The 21,099-nt window shown below is 44.9% G+C and overlaps 1 protein-coding gene across 1 annotated transcript; it reads left to right on the forward strand.

Annotated features, from left to right (window-relative positions):
• Positions 1–2,402: 2,402 nt before the first annotated feature.
• KPNA7 (karyopherin subunit alpha 7) lies at positions 2,403–21,025 on the forward strand. The gene is made up of 10 exons (XM_063143488.1): positions 2,403–2,468; positions 3,765–3,899; positions 5,207–5,292; positions 5,933–6,201; positions 8,207–8,289; positions 10,003–10,266; positions 10,815–11,048; positions 11,862–12,044; positions 15,579–15,728; positions 20,945–21,025. The coding sequence occupies exons 1-10, from the start codon at positions 2,403–2,405 to the stop codon at positions 21,023–21,025; spliced, it is 1,551 nt and encodes a 516-aa protein (XP_062999558.1).
• Positions 21,026–21,099: the final 74 nt, after the last annotated feature.

The following is a 21,099-nucleotide window of genomic DNA, read 5'->3' on the forward strand; positions in this document are numbered from 1 at the left end:
GAATTTCCCGGGAGATTTAAGCGTCCTTCAGAGACTCCTTAAGAAGCAATTTGTCAATGAAGGCAGTGAGCAAATTATGGTCTGCAGGGGTTGATGCAGCTTTAAAGTCTTTCCTGTGTATTGTATGTTCTTTACCCTAGTTTAACTGCTGGGCCATCCTACTGTTAGCTAGCAGATTTTAGGTATCAAAAGGATAGGATATTGTTAGTTATTTTATTTGGTAATATTGTGTGTTTCCTTTGGTATTTGTTCTTTTGTTGTTGCCAGGGGTGGAGAAAGATGTTTTAGGGAATTTTCTGCTTTAAGTACCAAAATAATTTATTTGGCTTTAGATAGTATGCACTTGACCTGAGTAGTGTTTTAACTATTCCTGTGCTGTTTGTTGCTTTGCATTTTATTATGATAAAAGTTTGCATTGTATTTTATATCTTTAACTGATTGCATAGTACTTCAGTTGAACTGTTTGTAATACACCCGGAGAAGGTTGTTTATTTTTGGGTGTGTGTGTGTGTGTTAAAAACATAATTAATAATTAAGATGACTAAATGGATAATGGATGCTACTTGCTGTTCTGCCTCAGGTAGCAAAATATGTGGGGCCAGTCCTGTGGTGCGAGACGTTATTATATTGACCACATTAACTACTTGGGGGAATAGGGGGTTTGTTTTAATTTTAGAACCTGAGAGATACTTTGTTGGTGCTTTAACAGTGCAAGCCTGTGTGTGTCTACTTGGAAGCAAGACCCATTGAGTTGAATGGGGTGCGGCCCCAAGAAACTGGCCCTGTTCAGAAGACATCTTAAACCAGGGCTTTAACCACAGTGAATAAAGCAAAAGGCCTTATTCACTGTGGTTAAAAAACATGGTTTTAAGGTGTCTTATGAACATGGCTTGGCTTTCCAGCTTAACCACCATGTTTGAAGCCATGGTTTATGGTGTCTTCTGAACGGGACCACTGAGTATAGGATTGCAGTCTTAGCTTCTGAACTAGTGCTTAAAGGGGGCCATTTCCCCAGATGGCCTTAAAACACACTTTGAAAATCGCAGTGCATGTCACCGGGTGTTTCTCTTGCTTTGCGTTGTTTATTTGCTTGATGTTTGTTTTTAATTGAACGCTGTTGATTAATGTTTTTAATACTTGTAAGCTGCTTTGAGCTTCTTGTGAGCTGGGAAAATGGGATATAAGCATTTAATATAGATATTAATATAGATATTTTATCTGGTTGAGCTTTTATATTGTATTTTATATTATGGTTTTATACTGTTGCTTTATACTTTGAGCGGTTTTAATTTTTGTGAACCGCCCAGAGAGCTCCAGCTATTGGGCAGTATAGAAATGCAATAATAAATAAATAAATAACTAAATATACTATAAGTACTGAGTTTGATTTAGCTTGAAATAAACTCCACTTTCCTTGCCCTCTTTTAATATCAAATATTTAGCTACCTTCAAGCAGTGTTCTAAACCTTCCTAAGACTAGAGAAGTAATGAGTTTTAAAAGTATAGGCTGGAAGAAGCATTTTTTTATCATTCATATTTCATACTCTGCCTTTTGATTTAAGGGGGAGGACCCCATAAAGTAGCTTTCAATTAAAACAGCCAATGTGTTTTACTTTTATTTTTTGTACTGTAGTTTTAAACTTATATATTATATACTTGTATTTTATGTTTTTAACTGTTGTGAATTGCCCAGAGAGCTTTGGCTATTGGGTAGTATAGAAATGTAATAAATGCATAAAAAGTAGTAGAGGCCATAGTGGGCTGCAACAAAATGTTGCAGTATCTTCCTGCGAAGTTCCAGTTAGCTAGCTATTCCCACCTGCTATTCCTACCCGCAACAGTGAGCACGCTCAATCAGGGCACGCCCAAGACATTTTGCTGCCTGAGGCAAAAGATAAGATGGTGCCTCCTCCTATTCCGAATACGAAAGCTGACTAGACTGACTGTCTTGCTTCAACACTGGCAATGCGACAGCGTCCTTGGCCAAGCCTGGAGGCAGCAGGCTAACTTAGGTGGCATAAGGTAGGCCATGTTACCCACAGCTCTCAGCATCGGCTGCCTGAGGTGACTGCCTCGCTCTGCCTAATGGTAGGGACAGCACTGTGCTAAATCCTTAAATGAACTGTTTTCTTTATAGGGGTGGCCTGTTATGTCTGTTGTACATCTGCAAAGCTGACAGGGCACCCCTCCAAAGAAAGGTATATACTTCCGGAGAAACTGCAGGGAAATGAGGCATCACAGGATAGAAAGGGTACATGTTGATCTCTTAAAATAGGTTTAAAAAAACCTTGCTGAAATCCAGATTCTGGTGTGAAATGTGTCTCTGATCACTTAGGTGTGAGGGGACTGCAGCCTGCCAACAAACTGGTCTGTCGTCTGTCGTCTGGACAGCTGTGATGAAGATGCCTACCACAAATGAGCAAGATGAACGGATGAAGAAATTCAAAAACAAAGGCAAGGACTTTGCAGTAAGTATGTGGATCCCCACCCTGGGTGGCTGCTTGATGGTGTATGAAGCACAATGTAGGCCGTCAAAGTAATAAAGAGGTGAACATAAGAATATAAAAAAAGCCCTGGTGGATCAGACCATGGGTCCATCTAGCTCAGCGTTCTGTTCACACAGTGGCCAAAGAGCTGTCGACCAGGAACCCCCAGGCAGAACCCGGGTGCAACAGCACCCTCTCACCCATGATCCTAGCAACTGCTGTATATAGGTGCCTTAGAGGTAGCACATTAGGATTATCTTGGAGCGTCTCCTACACTTTAGAGTTTATCTCCACGGCGGTGGTCTGGGAATTTTCCACTGCTCTATTTTTCCGCTTTCAGCATTGCGTTGTTTCATAAAATTAATTAGTAGTATGGTGAATGAATGCAACACTAGTCAAATTGGTTGACACAAATGGATACAGAGCTTGTCAAATCTAAAACCAACGTTTTAATTAACATTTTTATCCCTAGGGGAGATATATATATATATATATATATGCATATATATGCATAGCATACATGAAGAGTGAAAAATTAGCATGTTGATAGTTTTCAGTGCCTTCTTTTTTTAAAAAAAATAAATCTAAACATAAAGGAAGTGTGAGATGCTGAGATGTAAATATTTTAAGGCATGACAAGTGTTCCAATTAATATTTCCAAGAGAAGCTTTGAGTTTTTTCATCATAACACAGTAACCACATTGTGTACTCTATTCCCCACATCAAATATCCTGATTAAACTACCTTTGGCTGGGAAGGGTTGGGGATAGACTTGGTTACTTATGCACTACGTTAAGTTATTACTTCTAGAATTGTTCCACGTAGGAGGGGCTTTTTACATTTTATTTTTCAAAAGGTGCCCTTGTGCAACTGGATAGTGAATGATATGTGTTTCAACACTTCAAATTTTGAGACATTGCAAGTGAAATGTTTTTGCTTTCCTCCTGGGAATGGTGTGACATAAAGGAAATTCTTTGTGGGTGGGTGTTCTCTTATTTGTGAAGTTTAAGGCATCCCTGCATAATAAAAGCAGTACTCTCAGTAAAAAAAACCCAAAAAACTAAACAATTATTGTATCTGCATATTTCCAGCATAACCACACACACACCCCGAAAATGACATCTTGCACCCTTGGAAATGTTGGGTCCTGCATTTTTCAGGTTGCAGAATGTCTTCTTGATTTGTCAGTTGCCAGGTTCTCTCTCCCCGCCCTTGACTATAATACTCAAAGTTCTGCTGTCACAAACACCCCGGTGCTGGTCTTTCTCCCCTTGGCAGGAAATGAGGAGGCAAAGAATAGAAGTTGGAGTTGAACTTCGTAAGGCTAAGAAAGATGAACAGATCTTGAAACGAAGGAACATCTGTTTCAACCCGGAAGATCATGAGTTTCCAGAGAAAGATCAGAAGAATGAGGTAAGGGCATGGGGGTAGAAGCAGACTGGAGTAAGAAGTGTCTTCTATATCAGCATTCCCGAACCTGGCACCCCACCAGGTATTTTGGACTTCACTTCACACCATTCCTGAATATTGGCAATGCTGATGGGAGTTGTAATCCAAAACAACTGGAGGGCACCGGGTTGCGGAAGAGCAGTAATCAACCTTTTCAGATCACTCACCTTTAGTCCAAACATGTATTAGGAGACACAGTCAGAATTCTGTACTACAGTTTAGACACCAATGCACCCCTGAGACACCTTTCTGGGTACCCACCAAGTATCCTACCCTTCCACTTCTTTAAACACCTTTTCTTACTAGCAGCTGGGAATACATTTCTGCTGATGCTGAAAAGGGAGCCTTTTAGTGTGTTGGGGCTCAGCCCCCTCTTCTGCCGTGTATTTAGTCTTTTGAGCAGGTTACTTGTCCTTTGCCACACCACCCATAGGAGCCATTTTGTGGTGGCGCCCTGGACATTTTCCCAAATGGCCACATCTGTCCACAGCCCCAAAAGGTTACCTATCCTTGCTCCATCATATATTCTGAGAGTGCCTTTGACTGCAAGAAGATCAAATCAATCCATACTCCAGGAAATAGAGCCAGACTGCTCACTTGAGGGAATAATATTAAAGGCAAAACTGAAGTACTTTGGCCACATAATGAGAAGACAGGATACCCTGGAGAAGATGCTGATGCTAGGGAAAGTGGAAGGCAAAAGGAAGAGGGGCCGACCAAGGGCAAGATGGAGGGATGATATTCTGGAGGTGACAGACTTGACCTTGGGGGAGCTAGGGGTGGCGACGGCCGACAGAAATCTCTGGCGTGGGCTGGTCCATGAAGTCACGAAGAGTCGGAAGCGACTGAACGAATAAACAACAAAAAACGGTTCTGCTAGCACAGCCCATCCTAGGTGAGGCTGCAACCCAGGTTGGATTCCCCACCCATGGGTTGGAGGCGAGTGCTTTATAGCAGCAGTGACAATTAAAGTGTGCGACTAATGCATGAATTGGCCCATAGCTGTGTAAAGGTTTCTGTTTGTCTCTTGAGTTGGCAGTTATTGGAACATTTGCATAGCAGGAAAATGGAGCCGAATTCTCTCTGCCCATTGCCGGGGTCAGATGACGAGATTTTTCCTTTTTTTCCCCCTTCTCCTGGATTAATTCAACAGAGTGGTTGTGGCCAATGCATTGGTGGTTGGGCTTCTGGCTTGGCCACAAACATCTGTGCATGCTGCTGCTTCTCCCTCCTGGATGACACCTATTTCCCTTTCTTCTCCCCTGATGCAGGCTTCCCAACTTTCTTTGGAGGAAATAGTCGAGGTGATCCAATCGGAGGAGCCACATCTTCAGCTGAAAGCTGCTCAGGCCGTCAGGTATACTAGAGCCAAACCTGCTTCATAGGGTAGCCTCAGTCAAAAAGTCGGGAAGAATACTTCCAGTACTCACTTCCATTCTGTCTCCAGGAACCAGACTTCAAAGTGGCCCTGCCCAGTTACAATACTGGGGTCCGTGCTTTTTTAAAAAGACCATCATCTGTTGCTGCAGTAGCTTGTACACCGTTGAATTGGTATCATTCAATACTATCTGAGAACATCCCGGCATGGCCTTCTAGGATGCGCCTGTGGCTCCAGGAATCTGTGGAAAAAGAAAAGAGAGAGCACACTTCAGTTATTGTTGCAAATCTGTTGTAGTTCTATCAGCATTGCAACTCCTCTGGATAATCCAGGGGTGTGCAGCCTTGGACTGGGGCCACATTCGGCCCTCCAGGGTTGTCCAGATGGCTCCACCTCCTTCCCTTGGCCCCACCCCCTTTTGACCAACCACCAATTGGTTGGCAGTTTCCTGGCTCTTTCGCAGTCCCTAAAGGTTGTGATGCCTCTCCTAAGGCTTAGTTACTGGCAGTAAAAGCTTTAAGCTACAATATGCTATTAAAATGGGGTTTGGCCATTGGGTTGAAAAAGGTTCAAAGCCCCTGAGATGGGCTCTCCAGGCTATTGTCTGTGTCTTCAACAGAAAGATGCTGTCCAAGCAGAAGAATCCACCCATAAATCAAGTTATCGAAACTGGGATTATTCCTAAAATAGTGGACTTCTTGTATCACCACGACTCCCCCAACTTGCAATTTGAGGCTGCCTGGGTCCTTACGAACATAGCGTCAGGGACGTCCGACCAGACCCGAGTGGTTGTGGAGGCCAACGGCATCCAGGGCTTGGTTGTCCTGCTGTCTTCTCCACATATACACATCTGTGAGCAGGCTGTGTGGGCGCTGGGCAACATCGCAGGTAAGCAGCAGTAGTGCCTTCTGACTTTCAAGAGCGTCAGTTGATGGACAGCTAGGCTTTGGCCAGGAGCGCCACATTGCCAATGGTCTTGCTGGCTAGAAAAGAGGGTTGCCCAGTGGGTGGAGCCCCTCCTTTGCATGCAGAAGGTCCCAGGTTAAATCACTGGCTTCTCCAGGTGGGGCTGGAAAAGAACCCTACCTGAAACCCTGGAGAGATGCTGCCAGTCAGTGTTGACGATACTGGGCTGGTTGGACCAATGTTCTGACTCGGTATAGGGCAGCTCTCTGTGTAACCTATATAATGATGAGAATCGTGGTTCAACACTGCTAGAGGTAAAGGCTATGAATGGCTATTAGTCCTGATGGCTATATGCTACCTCCAGTATCGGAGGCAGTATGCTTATGAACACCAATTGCTGGGGGACATGGGTGAGAGGGTGCTGTTAAGAACATAAGAGCTCAGCTGGATCAGACCAAGGGTCCATGTAGTCTAACCTTCTGTTCACAAGTGGCCAACCAGCGACCAGGGATGCACAAGCACTATTGCACTCATGTCCTGCTTGGGGTTCTCCCATCAACAGCTGGTTGGCCACTGTGTGAACAGGACTAGAGGGACCCATGGTCTGATCCAGCAGGGCTCTCCTTATGTTCTTCTGTAGAGGGCATCAGGTTGGGGATAGATACTCTATGTAGTTGCAAGGATAGCTGACTAAAGAGGCTCTTCTTTTGAGAGTATTGCCTTCAGATGCATGTTTGGTGGTGACCCAAGAGAGGGCCTTCTCAGTGGCCGCTCTCAGGCTGTGGAACTCCTTCCTAAAGGAGGCTAGGGTTGCTCCCTCCATGCTGTCCTCCTGCTGGCCGTCAAAGACTGCTTTATTCAGAAAGGCCTTTGGCCTGGAAATGGGTCTTCTGGGTTGGGTACTCTTTTTTTATGCTTTATTGCATTTCATTGTTTTAATCATGCCTGTAAGCTACCTTGAGTGATGGGGCACAAATAAAGAAATACGCTCACCTGTTATACCTATTGCCCCGCTCGTGCTCTTTGTTCCTCTGATGCCATGTTTCTCACCTGCCCAAGGGTCTCTACTTCCCTTGCTCGGCTTCGATCATTTTTGTCTGTCTCTTCCGCCAAGATGCTTGTTCATGCACTGGTTATTTCACGGTTGGACTACTGCAACCTTCTTCTGTCTGGCCTTCCTTCCTCTCACATCAGTCCGCTGGTTTCTGTTCACCACTCTGCCGCAAAGATCATCTTCTTGGCTCGCTGCTCCGACCATGTTACTCCGCTTCTGAAATCTCTTCATTGGCTTCCAATTCACTTCAGAATCCAATATAAACTTCTCCTGTTAACCTTCAAAGCTTTTCATGGTCTAGCTCCTTCCTATCTCTCCTCTCTCATCTCACACTATTGCCCCGCTCGTGCTCTTCGCTCCTCAGATGCCATGTTTCTCGCCTGCCCAAGGGCCTCTACTTCCCTTGCTCGGCTTCGTCCATTTTCTTCCGCTGCCCCTTACGCCTGGAACGCTCTTCCAGAACATTTGAGAACTACAAGTTCAATCGCAGCTTTTAAAGCTCAGCTAAAAACTTTTCTTTTTCCTAAAGCTTTTAAAACTTGATTTTGTTCTGACTTTTATACTGTTAGTTTTACTCTACCCTGTGCCTGTTTGGTGCATTCTCTTCCTCTTCTTATTGTTTTATTATGATTCTATTAGAATGTAAGCCTATGCGGCAGGGTCTTGCTATTTTATTGTTTTACTCTGTACAGCACCATGTACACTGATGGCGCTATATAAATAAATAAATAATAATAATAATAATACCTACCCAACTAAGGAGCGAGTCAGACTACAATGCATTTTTTTAAAAAAGAATTGTAGTCTTAAACTTTCAAAATGCATTTTGTTGTCTTGTATTTTATGGTTTTAATGGTTGTGAATTGCCCAGAGAGCTTTGGCTATTGGGCAGTACAAATGTCATTAAATAAATAAAATACCTATTTTCTGCAGGTGACGGGCCCATGTACCGAGACACTTTGATCAACTTCAACGTGATCCCTCCCCTTCTGTCTCTGGTGGTACCTACTACTCCGGTATGTATTGTTACAGATTTGGCGTTTGTGGAGTGTTTTCAAACTTGTAGTTTCATTGTTTAAGGAGATTTTGGCTGCTAGTGAACTACCCATAGCTGAGCAATACACTTCAAATAAAGCATACACCAGAAATTGTTTTAGGTGGATTCAATTTTGGCTTTGTACTAGCAAGAACTACTAAAGAAAAAAAATATCTTTGGATCCATTTCTGAATTTTTTAATTAGAAATATACTTGTAACATCACATCTCAATATAATTTGCATCAAATAATATAAAAACGTTTCTTGATAAACAGAGCTTTGCTAAAGATCTTAATAGCTTAACAGGAAATAGAACTTCTTAAACATTTCTTGTTTTTAGACTTTTAGACCTAAGAACTTAAAAGGAGAGATCTTGTTCTGAGTATCAAGTTCCCTGTTTAATACTGAATAGTCTGTTGTAGTGACAGGGACAAAAGAAGCCTTTTAAAATCAGCATATACTTATACTTTTTTTGTGTAAAAATTACCACAAAGCCAATGTTATCTACTGTCCCATAAAGTAGGGCTAACAGTTTTAATTATCTTATTACTGAACATTCCTGAAAAATCAAAACATACCAAGGCTTGTGCACCTTTTAGGCTAGATACGATCAATTCTGAATCATATTTTTTGAGAAGATAATTTGTTACTCAAAAATCTGCTAATTAAACCTTTCCCCCCCTAGACATCTGCAGCTCAAGCTTTTTTGATATATATCCTTACACATAAGATGCATATCCCTTACACAGTATTTTTTGCTCATTGATTGATAAGTGAAAACTTTAATTACACTTTTGTCCTGGAATACAGTCTGACGCCTGTCTATTACTCAAATGACCCTTCAGCCTAAGTGAAAGGGCTTTAACTAAGCATCTTCACTTTGGATACCATCCACGTCATTTTAACAACTATTTTTTATGCCTGTTAGCCAAATTCAGTGCAAGCCTGCTTGTGTCTGTGTATCTCCCCTGTAATACAATTACTATTTTTCACTAATTTTACGTTTTTAAATTCTTCATCGTTAAACTTTTGGCATTTGGATTTTATAAAAAGACATCTTGTATTGTTTTAAGAGAGGTGCGTTAGCATTTTCTTAATAACGTTCTCACCAGGTCCAATAAAGCAAAATTAGCTGCTTCCTGTATATGCTTCTGCTCATTTGAGTAGCCAGTTATGGCTCTATTTGTGCTGAGATAACCAGGTAATCCCTTTGCCCTGGCTCAGCCTTCTCCAAACTGGTGCTGTGCAGATGTGTTGAACAGCCATTCCCAGTGCTGGAGGTTCTCATCCAACACATCTGGAGGGCACCAGATTGGAAAAGGCCCGTGACAATACCAACTTGAGGATCCGCTCGGAACTTAATCTGGAAATGGATGATCTAGAACTAGAAGGGAAATCTGGAGCTTTCCAGATCTAGTTGGGCTCCCAAAAAGCATCTGTAAGCTTAAAGCCAGTAACTTTTGGGAGAAGCATTTCAACCTTTTAGAATGGGGGAGAAAACAGCAAAAGCCATGAAACCACAAAATAATTGATTGATTGATGGGGGAGAGGAAGGAGATATAGCCATCTGGGAAGGGCTGGGTTTGCGCCCCTGGCTTGAGTTTCTATACCTTCTTCTTGAGTTCTTAGAAGGCCTCTCTTCAGTTTTTCAGCCAATCAGATACATTAAAGCAAAGCATGTTCTGATTTCAGGTTGAGTTCCTGAGGAACATCACATGGACGCTGTCCAACCTTTGTAGAAACAAAAACCCGTACCCTCCTTTGGGAGCTGTGAAGGAGATGCTGCCTGCGCTGAGCAGTCTACTGGAACATGAAGACAAGGACATCCTTTCGGACGCCTGCTGGGCCATGTCCTACCTGACTGATGGGTCCAATGATCGCATCCAAGTTGTGGTTGAGGCGGGGTTTCTGCCACAGCTGGTAAAGCTCATGAACAATTCAGAGTTGTCTATTGTGGTAAGCAAAGAGATCTTTTGGGGAAGCAATGCTACAAGGATTTTTCAAGTACTTAAAAGGTTGTCACACAGAGGAGAGCCAGGATTTCTTCTCAATCATCCCAGAGTGCAGGTCACGGAATAATGGGCTCAAGTGACAGGAAGCCAGATTCTAGCTGGACCTCAGGAAAAACTTCCTGGCAGTTAGAGCAGTACAACAATGGAACCAGTTACCTAGGGAGGTGGTGGGCTCTCCCACACTAGAGGCCTTCAAGAGGCAGCTGGACAAGCATCTGTCGGGGATGCTTTAGGGTGGATTCCTGCATTGAGCAGGGGGTTGGACTCGATGGCCTTGTAGGCCCCTTCCAACTCTGCTATTCTATGATTTTTATTGGCCACTGCTGAAGATGACTTCTAAACATGCCTGGTCCTCATTGGGCTTGTAGTCTGAAGAACCCTTTCTTACTGCTCCCCTTTTTGGGCTCCAATCATGTTGGCATTTACCAGCTCAGTTGGCTATTGGAAGGGATCCTAAGATTAATTCATTTCCCACCCTGGTTTGTCTTTTAGACTCCAGCTCTGCGTGCTATGGGCAACATTGTCACTGGGACGGATTTGCAAACAGAGATGGCCATTGATGCGGGTGTTCTGTCAGTCCTGCCGCAGCTCCTGCGGCACCATAAATCCACCGTGCAGAAGGAGGCAGCGTGGACGCTGAGCAACATCGCAGCAGGGCCGTGTAGTCAGATCCAACAGCTCATCACATGTGGGCTGCTGCCTCCCCTGGTGGAACTGCTGGACAAGGTAACATCTTGCAGCAACTGGGATTATAGTTCATTTTATAGTCAACAACCTGTAATAGAAGTTCTTTGGTTGTTGATCAGGCTTGGGTATTGATGCTGATTGTGCGGTGCAGAAAGGGGATCTACTTCGAGAAAATCTTTTTGTCAAGTGAAAAAAAAGTTTCTAGTCCTTCTGGCTGCCAGGATGTGCTTGGAAATGTGTTGGATGGCAAATACCTGCTGGAATCTCAGAAGCCAGGGGGATGGGGAAATCTCAGAAGCCAAAGGAATCTCAGAAGCCAGGGGGGTGGGGAAATCTCAGAAGCCAAAGGAATCTCAGAAGCCAGGGGGATGGGGAAATCTCAGAAGCCAAAGGAATCTCAGAAGCCAGGGGGATGGGGAAACCTCAGAAGCCAAAGGAATCTCAGAAGCCAGGGGGATGGGGAAATCTCAGAAGCCAAAGGAATCTCAGAAGCCAGGGTGATGGGGAAATCTCAGAAGCCAAAGGAATCTCAGAAGCCATGGGGATGGGGAAATCTCAGAAGCCAGAGGTATGGGAAAATGCCTACAGGAGTCTTAGAAGCCGGAGGGATCATATTTGATGCCCTCCATGGCTTATGATGCCTCCTTGTGATGAGTTTTGGAACCAGAACTAACTCATGCTTATTCTGAATATGCAATATCAGCAGAAACTCCAGGTTTCTCTGCATTGGTGCAGAATTTCACTTTGATTGTGGAGATACTGCCAATAGCTACAGAGTGTTATTGTGCAGTCATTCTCATGGCACATCACACCTGCCATGTTACTCACTCATCCTTCCCTCACATTCTACAGGGAGAATTCAAGGCCCAAAAGGAGGCTGTCTGGGCCATAGCCAACTTCACAACTGGAGGCAATTTAGAGCAAGTGGTGGAAATGGTCCGGGCAGGAGTCCTGAAGCCTCTGCTGAACTTACTGACTATCAAAGATGGCAAAACCATTCTTGTGATCTTGGATAGCATCTCCACTATCTTCCTGGTAAGATTGTGTGTGTGGGTATAAAAACATAAGAGTCATGCTGGATCAGACCATGGGTCTCTCTGGTCCAGCACCCTGTTCACACAGTGGCCAAACACGGGAAACTCTCATGCAGAACATGAGTGCAACAGCACCCTCCAACCATGTTCCCCAACAACTAGTGTACATAGGCATACTGCCTCTGATACTGGAGGTAGATATAGCCATCAGGACTGGTAGCCATTGATACCCTTCTCCTCCAGGAATTTGTTTAACCTTCTTTTAAATTGGTGGCCATCACTATGTCTTGTGGTAGCACATTCCATAATTTAACTCTGCCCTGTGTAAAGAGTTTCTTCCTTTGATCTTCCCTGAATTCCTCACCAATCAGGTTCTTGGGATCATAGAACCATAGAATAGCAGAGTTGGAAGGGGCCTACAAAGCCATTGAGTCCAACCCACTGCTCAATGCAGGAATCCACCCTAAAGCATCCCTGACAGATGCTTGTCCAGGTGCCTCTTGAAGGCCTCTAGTGTGGGAGAGCCCACAACCTCCCTAGGTAATTGATTCCATTGTCATACTGCTCTAACAGTCAGGAAGTTTTTTCTGATGTCCAGCTGGAATCTGGTTTCCTTTAACTTGAGCCCGTTATTCCGTGTCCTGCACTCTGGGAGGATCAAGAAGAGATCCTGGCCCTCCTCTGTGTGACAACCTTTGAAGTATTTGAAGAGTGCTCTCATGTCTCCCCTCAATCTACTGACCCCATTGGGTTTTACTATTATGGGAGAGAAATGTTTTCCTATCCACTTTCTCCACACCGTGCATAGTTTTGTAAACAAACCTCTATCATGTCTCCCCTTTCTCACCGTTTTCCCCGAGCTAAACAATCCCAGCTGTTGTCATCTTCCTTCATAAGAGGAAAGTGTGTGACTGGGTTTTACTGCTTCTCTGCCAAATTCCCCTAGCTTGACTGCTCAGGCTTCTGGATGTTAGAGCAACGTTAGGGGTGTTCACATTAAAGTGTGAACTGAATGAATCCCCCCTTCCTACTCTTCTGTTAAGACTGTAGCCAGCGGGGAGCAAGAGAGAGCCCCACTTCTCCACCCTGCACAGTTCTGAGGTTACATAGAAAGCTGCCTTATACTGAGTCAGACCATTGGACCATCTAGCCCAGTTTTGTTGACACTGACTGGCAGCAATGGCTCTCTGGGGTTTCAGGCAGGATTCTTTCCTAGACCTACCTGGAGATGCTGGGGATTGAACCTGCGACCTTCCGCATGCAAAGCAGGGGATCTACCTACTGAGCTACAGAAGGGAAAGCCTGAGATTGCACAGGCCTCCCTGAGAACCAGACCTGGTTGTTCACGTAGACTTGCCTTCAAACCCTATATTTATTTTTATTTTATTAATTTATTATTTATTAATTTATTTATTGCACTTATATACTGCTCCCATAGCCAGGGCTCTCTGGGCGGTTTACAGAAATTCTAAAATTGAGGTAAAAACAAGTATACAAAATTTAAAACTCTAAAACACAGAACATACACACATAAAACATTAAAAACCGATTAAAAACTAAACATGTGGGTGATTAGGATGTGCCACCATATGCCTGGGCAAAGAGGAAAGTCTTAACCTGGCGCCGGAAAGATAGCAGCATTGGTGCCAGGCGAGCCTCGTCAGGGAGATCATTCCATAGTCTGGGGGCCATAGTCTGGGGGCCACCACCGAAAAGGCCCTGTCCCTCGTTGCCACACTCCGAGCCTCTCTCGGAGTAGGCACCCGGAGGAGGACCTTAGATGTTGAACGTAGTGATTATTTACCTAATGTATTAACTGCTCTTTTTCTAAAGAAGATTACCAAGCAGTGAATAGTAAAGGGGTGGGTGCGGGAATACGAAAGAATAAAATAATATTCTAAAGTCAAGTTATACCCCCCAAAAAAACCTGGCTAGTCATTCAAGGAAAGCTTGCTTTAAATAAAAATGTCATTAGCAGACGCTGAAAACAGAGTGACATTGGTGCCTGCCTGACATTATCAGGCAGGGAGTTTCACACAGAGAGAGTCAGTACACTCAAAGCTCTACTCCCAAGTAGACCCTAAACGGACCTCAGGTCCATGCAAAACCACCAGGAGCACCTCATATGATGATCTTGGTGACTGGGTAAGCTGATTTATTTATTGCATTTCTATACCACCCAATGGCTGAAGCTCTCTGGGCAGTTCACAAAATGAAAACCATCAAATACAATTCATAGTACGAAAACAAACCGCAACATGAAAAGCACAATGTAAAAGTACAATATAAAAGCACAACCAGGATAAAACCGAGCAGCAATGCAGAGATTTATACAGATTTAAAATACAGATTTAAAACAGCAGAGTTAAAAGACTAAGATGGTAAACTGTTAAAATACTGGAGAAGTAACAAGGTCTTCACTTAGTGTCAAAAAAAGGTTGGATGGGGTGGCACTGCCTCTGAAAGAACAGGTTCGTAGTTTGGGGGTACTCTTAGACCCATTTCTGTCGTTCGAGGCTCAAGTAGCCGCCACGGCTCGGAGTGCCTTTTACCAGCTTCGGTTGGTTCTCCAACTACGGCCTCTCCTGGACAGGGATAGCTTGGCCACGGTGGTACAGGCACTGGTAACCTCAAGATTGGATTACTGCAACACACTCTATGTGGGGCTGCCCTTGAAGCTGCTCCGGAAGCTGGAGCTAGTGCAGAACGCTGCAGCTCGGCTGTTGTCTGGAGCTGCCCCTTTCCAGCATGTAACTCCTCTGCTGAGGGAACTGCACTGGCTGCCTGTTCGCTACTGGGCCAGGTTGAAGGTTCTTGTACTTGTGTACAAAGCCCTAAACAACTTGGGACCAGGATACCTGAGAGAGCGCCTTCTCCCCTACCAACCTGCCCAGTCACTGAGGTCATCCGAGGGCCTGCTCCTGGTGGTTCCACCTAGATCCATCCTCCAATTGGAATCCACCAGGGGAAGAGCCTTCAGCGTGGTGGCGCCCCTCCTGTGGAATTCCCTGCCTCTGGAGGTCGGGCAGGCTTCAACCTTGTACTCCTTTCGGCGCCTCCTGAAAACATCTTTATTCCAAGAAGCCTTTCTTTAACATGCAGCCTTGGATTTCTGATTTTTGCTTCTTTTTAAATTTTGTTTTAACTGTTTTACTCTGTTTTTATTTTCATTTTACCTTGTACACCGCTCCGAAATTTTTCAATGGGGAGCGGTATATAAATATTCTAAATAAATAAATAATAACAAATAAGGTGCTCTTTCGAATGCCTCCATTTCCCCTGCTCCTTTTTAGTCTTCTTCACAGCATGTGGGTACCAAAGCTTGGTTCCATTACTTTGGACCAAGCCAGCAAATCAAAACGAGTAGCCAACTTTTTATTTTTACAGAATTGGTTCTACGAGAACCACCCCTGTACAGAAGCAGGGAATGAATGAATGGCCCTGAGGACAAAATGGATCCCCTAGGTTCACTGCTGCTGGCTAGGCAAAGCATCACGGGAGTCCAACAGTTGCTTGTGTTGTCTCCCAATACCAGTCGGCTGAGAAGCTTGGCGAGACGGAAAAGCTCTGTCTTCTGGTAGAAGAGCTGGACGGCCTGGAGAAGATCGAACGTCTCCAGACCCACGAGAACAACTTGGTCTACCGAGCCGCGCTGCGTCTTATAGATAAATATTTTTCTACCGAGGTAAGAAACTGGAACTCCACATTTTCCCTTAGCCTGTGTGTCTTAAGACCCAGAGAAGAGAGGGAAGTAGTAGCGACTCAGCTAGGTAATTCGGTTCCTGGGCAAATGCAGTTGGAACGATGGATGCTTCCAGACAAGGGGCTCCTAGCGCTACCAATCAGGAGGCATTGTGCGGCGATTCTGTCTTTTCTTCCGTAAGAGATTTTCTACAGTAAGAAAAAAGATGGAAGAGCAGTCGGGGAAACACTAGAGGGGTCATCATCCCGGGTAACTTCCCATGAATGAGGCAGGGCAATGCAGATGAAAAGCCTTGTCTAGTTTGGCATTACTAGCTTTGAGGCTTGCTTTGAAGGCTGATTGAGGCCCTCCTGCAACAGTAGATATTTAGCCTGATGGTCGTGTTCTATTTAAGACGGCTTATTCTGTTTGTATTGTGTGAAGGCTGGCTTGAGGACTCTTAAGGGAAAGGCTGATCCAACCAACTTTCCTAAATAGTTTAGGACACCATCCTATGCATGTTTTGATCGGAAAATGTCCTACAGTTCATGCTGGCTGGGCAGTGCTGGGAGATGGAGAGCTGGGAATCTGCTCTGGGTTTCAGTAAGAACTCTACAGGAGCGAAGCGAGGGACTGAACTATTTGGGGAATAGGGTTCAGCACCTTGGATAGCTCCTTTAGAGGTCTGGTCGGTCTGACCGAAGCCCAAAATGGATTTACAGCCCCCTGGAATGGAAGCCACCAGCCTCCACTGGGTGTTGGGGACCTGCAACAGAGACTGCACAAGAGCCATGCTGGATCAGACCAAATGCCCCCGTCTCTCTCTAGTCCAGCATTCTGTTGCGCAGTGTCCAACAGATGTCTATCGGAAGCCCGCAAGCAGGACATGAGTGCAATACTGCCCTCTCGGTCATGTTCCCCAACATACTGCCTCTGATGCTGGAGGTAGTTTGGCACGTTGCCAAATTACATTTCCCAGGATTCTTTGAGGGGTAGACCTGGCCCTTTAAGCAGCCTAGACCCCCATTGTAAGTCTGTAGTGGAGATAAGTTGAATTGGTCCTATTTCTTTCTTCCTCCAACTTCGATGATAGGAAGCTGAAGACTTCAATTCTAAATCCTTGCATCCAGAAGAAAACCAAGAAAGATGAATCTTTTTGAGGATTCCGTGAAATGGGAGGCCCAGCTCAGGCACCTTGTGAATTTGGTGATGGATAGTACACTTGGCTTGGCTTTTTAGGCACTACAGGGGAAGCTAAGGTTAAAGGACCCATCTCTAGTTCTGTCTGTGACAATAAATCACTATGCTGAATTTCTAGGACCTGTGTCAGGAGTCTGCTTTTTCCATCCCACTGACTGCTGTGATAAAGGTGGAGAGCCAGGGGTGGCCCAAGATACCTTGTTTCCTGAGACAATGGACAAAATGGCGCCCAACCCCATTCCACGTACAGAAGCTTTCCTGGCAGTTGAATCTTACTTCTACACTGGAGATATGACGGCATCCTCCTCCATAGCTAGAGCTCTCTGGTCAGAGCCCTACTCATGAGGAATCATGTTCTCCAGGGAATCCTGTATAAGTGAGCATCCCTTCTCGCAGGAGCCCTACTGGCCTGCTGCTTGAGGCGATGACTGGGGGCCAGGGAGTTGCTCAGCCTCAGAGGTGGAGTCCCTTTTCCCTGACAAGGATGGATCTGTAACCATCTCCCCTGAGGGTCTAAGCTCCTCCTGGTCTGGTGACAGTGACTGATCTGGGAGCTCTAGCTCTTCCTCTGAGGAGGATTTCTCCAGTGGAGATATGACAGTGCCGTGCGGCCCACCCTGTGCCATCTAAGCTACGCTGCTGTTCTCAGGTGTGGTGGAGGCCGTTGACCCATCTCAAGTACTGAAGAAAGTCTGGTTGGCTTCTGAACGTAGAACTGGGAGAGGGGGTGCCATCTTTCCCTTTTCCTCAGGCAGAAAAATGTCCTGGGTGGTTGCTCCTAAGGTAGTTGTGAAGATAAATTAGGGGTGTTCACATCTTATGTGTATCTCTAAGGAAGAATGGGCTAAAAATGTTGATGAATACTGCTTGGTGAAGTGAAAACATCTTGGTAGGTAGGTAGCTGGAATCTCCTCGGCTGCTTCACTCATGTTAAAGCAACCAAGAGTCTTGTGGCACCTTAAAGATGAACCAATTTATCCTGGCACGAAAGCTTATGCCAGAATAAATTGGTTTGTCCTTAAGGTGCCGCCGGACTCTTGGCTGTTTGTGCCACAATAGACTAACAGAGCTAACAATAGACTACCGTTAACGTTGCCGCCTTATCTTTAACTTGAGGAGACGGCCTTCAGGCAGAGGTTAGGAGTGGTGAAGATAAATTTGCATTTTCCCCCTTTCCGCTCTTTGCCTTGCTGAACGTGTGGCTTCTCCCATGCTCAGGGGAGCACCAAGCTGCCTCTTCCTCGTATTCCTACTCCACCTGTTCTACCTTGTACCCGAGGGGGTGTGTGGAGAATGGCAGCTGACAAGAATGTTGCAATTGTGTCAGAATCTCACTTATCCCCAGCTACCACCCGCTCCGTCACCTTAGGTCAGGAGGTCGTTGCATAAAGGCCGAAGACAAAAAGAGTGGAAAAAGTACTTTTGTGTTTTTTTTTAAGGGGACCTGCCTGTAGGCAAGGTGAGGCAAAGTCTCCTGATACCTACTGAAAATCTGTCCTAAGGCCAGGCATCCCAAGAATTTTTACTGCTAGTCAATTCATCACTACTGAGGTTTTGCAATACGGGGGTAAGTGGGTGGGGGGTGTGAGGAAGAAGAGAGAAGATCTCTCGCTCCGTTTTTAGTTGTGCCTTTTCAAAGGAGCAAAATCAAAATCAAGAATCTTGTTGTCACCTAACAAATGCTTGCTTCCATCCTATGGGCTAATCGCAAGCCCATTCTCCAAGCACAGATCGCAAAGTAGCCAAAATGGCACCATGCATCCAGAAGAGGTTTTGTGAAGTTTTTTCTGTGTGTGTGAAGTTGTGGGTTTAGTGAAGTTTTGGAGATTGTCAGGTGCTTTTTTTCCTGTCGTCTGCTCATTGTTGGAATTGATCTTTTAAAACCAGAATTTTGTTCTACTTGCAATAAGCATCCCTTACACAAATGCGCTAATGTGAAAACTGAGTCCTGCAGAAAATCTGATCCACTGTGGAGGTCAGGTTAACAGAGATCAAAACTCATTTGAATCTATTGCAGATTTCCTCCAGATCCCTAATCTGCAGAAGTTTGTGTGTGTGAGAGAGGGGGGGGGGGGGCTTGTCCACTGTGACTTATCTTCTATTGAGATGCCCTGAAGGAACCTCAGGGTTCTCTGGAACGCAATTTGAAAACGACGGTTCCAGCTGGTCAAAACTGAATCTACCCGTTCATTCTACAGAAGAAGAATCCTGCCGGATTGAACTGAGGGCCGTCTTTTGGACGGGCGTTCTGTTTCTGACAGTGGCCAGCAAGATTTATGTGTTTTATTTGAAGTGTTTTGTTATGCCGCTCCTCAGCCAAACAGGCTCCCAGAATGGCTTACATATAATCAATTAAAGAAGACAGTCCCTGCCTGCAGGCTTACAATCTGAAAAGACACGACTCACAAGGAAAGGAAGGGGGAGGAACAGATGCCTCTGGGAAGCCTACAAGCAGAACATGAAGGGAATCTCTCTCTCTCTCTCTCTCTCTCTCTCTCTCTCTCTCTCTCCTGTTGTTCCCCAGCAACTGGTCCTCGGAGGCCTTGGCCTCTGTCCCTGGAGGTAATGTAGAGCCACCAAGAGCCTTGTCCTCCATGAATTGGTCCAAACCGCCTTTGAAGCCATCTATAAGAGAGAGAGAAATAGCAATACTCAGTGGCACATTTGCTCTGAACATGGGTAGGAAGCAGGCAAGAGCAGCCAGGAAGGCAAAACCCTCTGGACTGTTCTCCCATCTTGCTGGCTGTGCAAAGCAGTGGAAGAAACCTGCTTCCAGGAGGGAGGGAGGTGAAGGAAAGCTTGGGTGCACCTGTGGAGAAAGTAGCATTTGCTCCTCTCGTCTCCCGATCTAGTCATCAAGGGCCAACGGAGGTAGTGTTGATGGTGCATGCCAGTGGCACATGGCAAAAGGCATCAGCACAGAATATCTTTCGTAGAACTCATTAATTCGTCTAACCTCTTTGATAGCTATCTAAGCCATCACCGCACTACTTCTTCCACCATAAATGATTGACATATTTAGTTACGGTATTTTTATCCCACTCCACGGCCCGAAAGGCTCCTGGAGTAGCTCACCATCAATCGGTAAACAAGACCATCCCTGCCTGCAGGCTGACAATCTAAAGACCCAACACACAAGGAAAGAGGGACGAAGAGGGAAGAGGAAAAGAAAAACAAGTTGATTTTCATCAGGGCTGGTGGAAAGGCCCTGTTCTTCCTCTCATCTCCTGGGAGTGGGGGAAAGAGCAATCTATGTGAATGACATGTCGTGTTAAGAATTCTACGCTGTGTGTCCTGCATCTACTGCCTGTCAAATTCATTAGATGAAGTTGGGGAGGGGGGATCTTCTCTTGATCCACAATGTGATAGACAACTATAATTCATGTTCCCCTGACTTAGTTATTCCCCCACAGTAGTTTCCCATGGCAAGTCAGGGAGGCGACAGGGAACCGCCACCTTTTGATTTCCCTGTTGCCAATAGGTGTGGTGACTCTCTGTCTGGACAGTGTCTCCTTTGTAACGTTAATTATTAAGGGGGTGAAGCAATCACCTTGTTGTCTGTCGTGTCTTTTTATGGGTACATGATTCTCTGCCCAATTCACCTCCCTGCTGACAACTGGAATTTCTTTTATAAGATGTTTGTGACATCTTGTAAAAAGCCATCTGAATGATAATCTGCTCTGGGAATAAATGGGTGTAGGTTACAAATCCAAGAGGTTACCTGCACAGGTGGATGGACAGTGATGGGGGTGCTTCAGCTGTCTTTAAAAGTGCTTTTCCTACCCATCCCTTCAATCAGTGATGCCAGCAGAGAAACGAATTGTCTTCCTCGAGTGGTATTTCTCGTTGCAAGGGATAGCGGCTACCAATACCATTTTGGTACCAAGGTGGCCTCTTCTCGTAGCCCATTCAAAAGGAAGTTTGAAGATGCGTAGAGTTAAAATGTTTGAAAAGAGATTTTACGGCCAACATTTTTGTTTGAATTTTGAGAACAATGACTTCCCCCTTCCTGTTTCAAGGAGCAAGCAAAGATAACCTTTGGAGAGACGATGTTGATCTTCGAGAAGCTGCTTCTCTTTGATTCTGACTGTGCTACCTAACTTTTGCGTGTAAGCTCAGAATTAAATTTTGCTTTTTCATGCCGTCTGAAGCTCTCCATGAGGCTGAAAAGCTT

The sequence above is a fragment of the Elgaria multicarinata genome, chromosome 17 (genome assembly GCF_023053635.1).
Source record: "Elgaria multicarinata webbii isolate HBS135686 ecotype San Diego chromosome 17, rElgMul1.1.pri, whole genome shotgun sequence".
Classification (NCBI taxonomy): domain Eukaryota; kingdom Metazoa; phylum Chordata; class Lepidosauria; order Squamata; family Anguidae; genus Elgaria; species Elgaria multicarinata.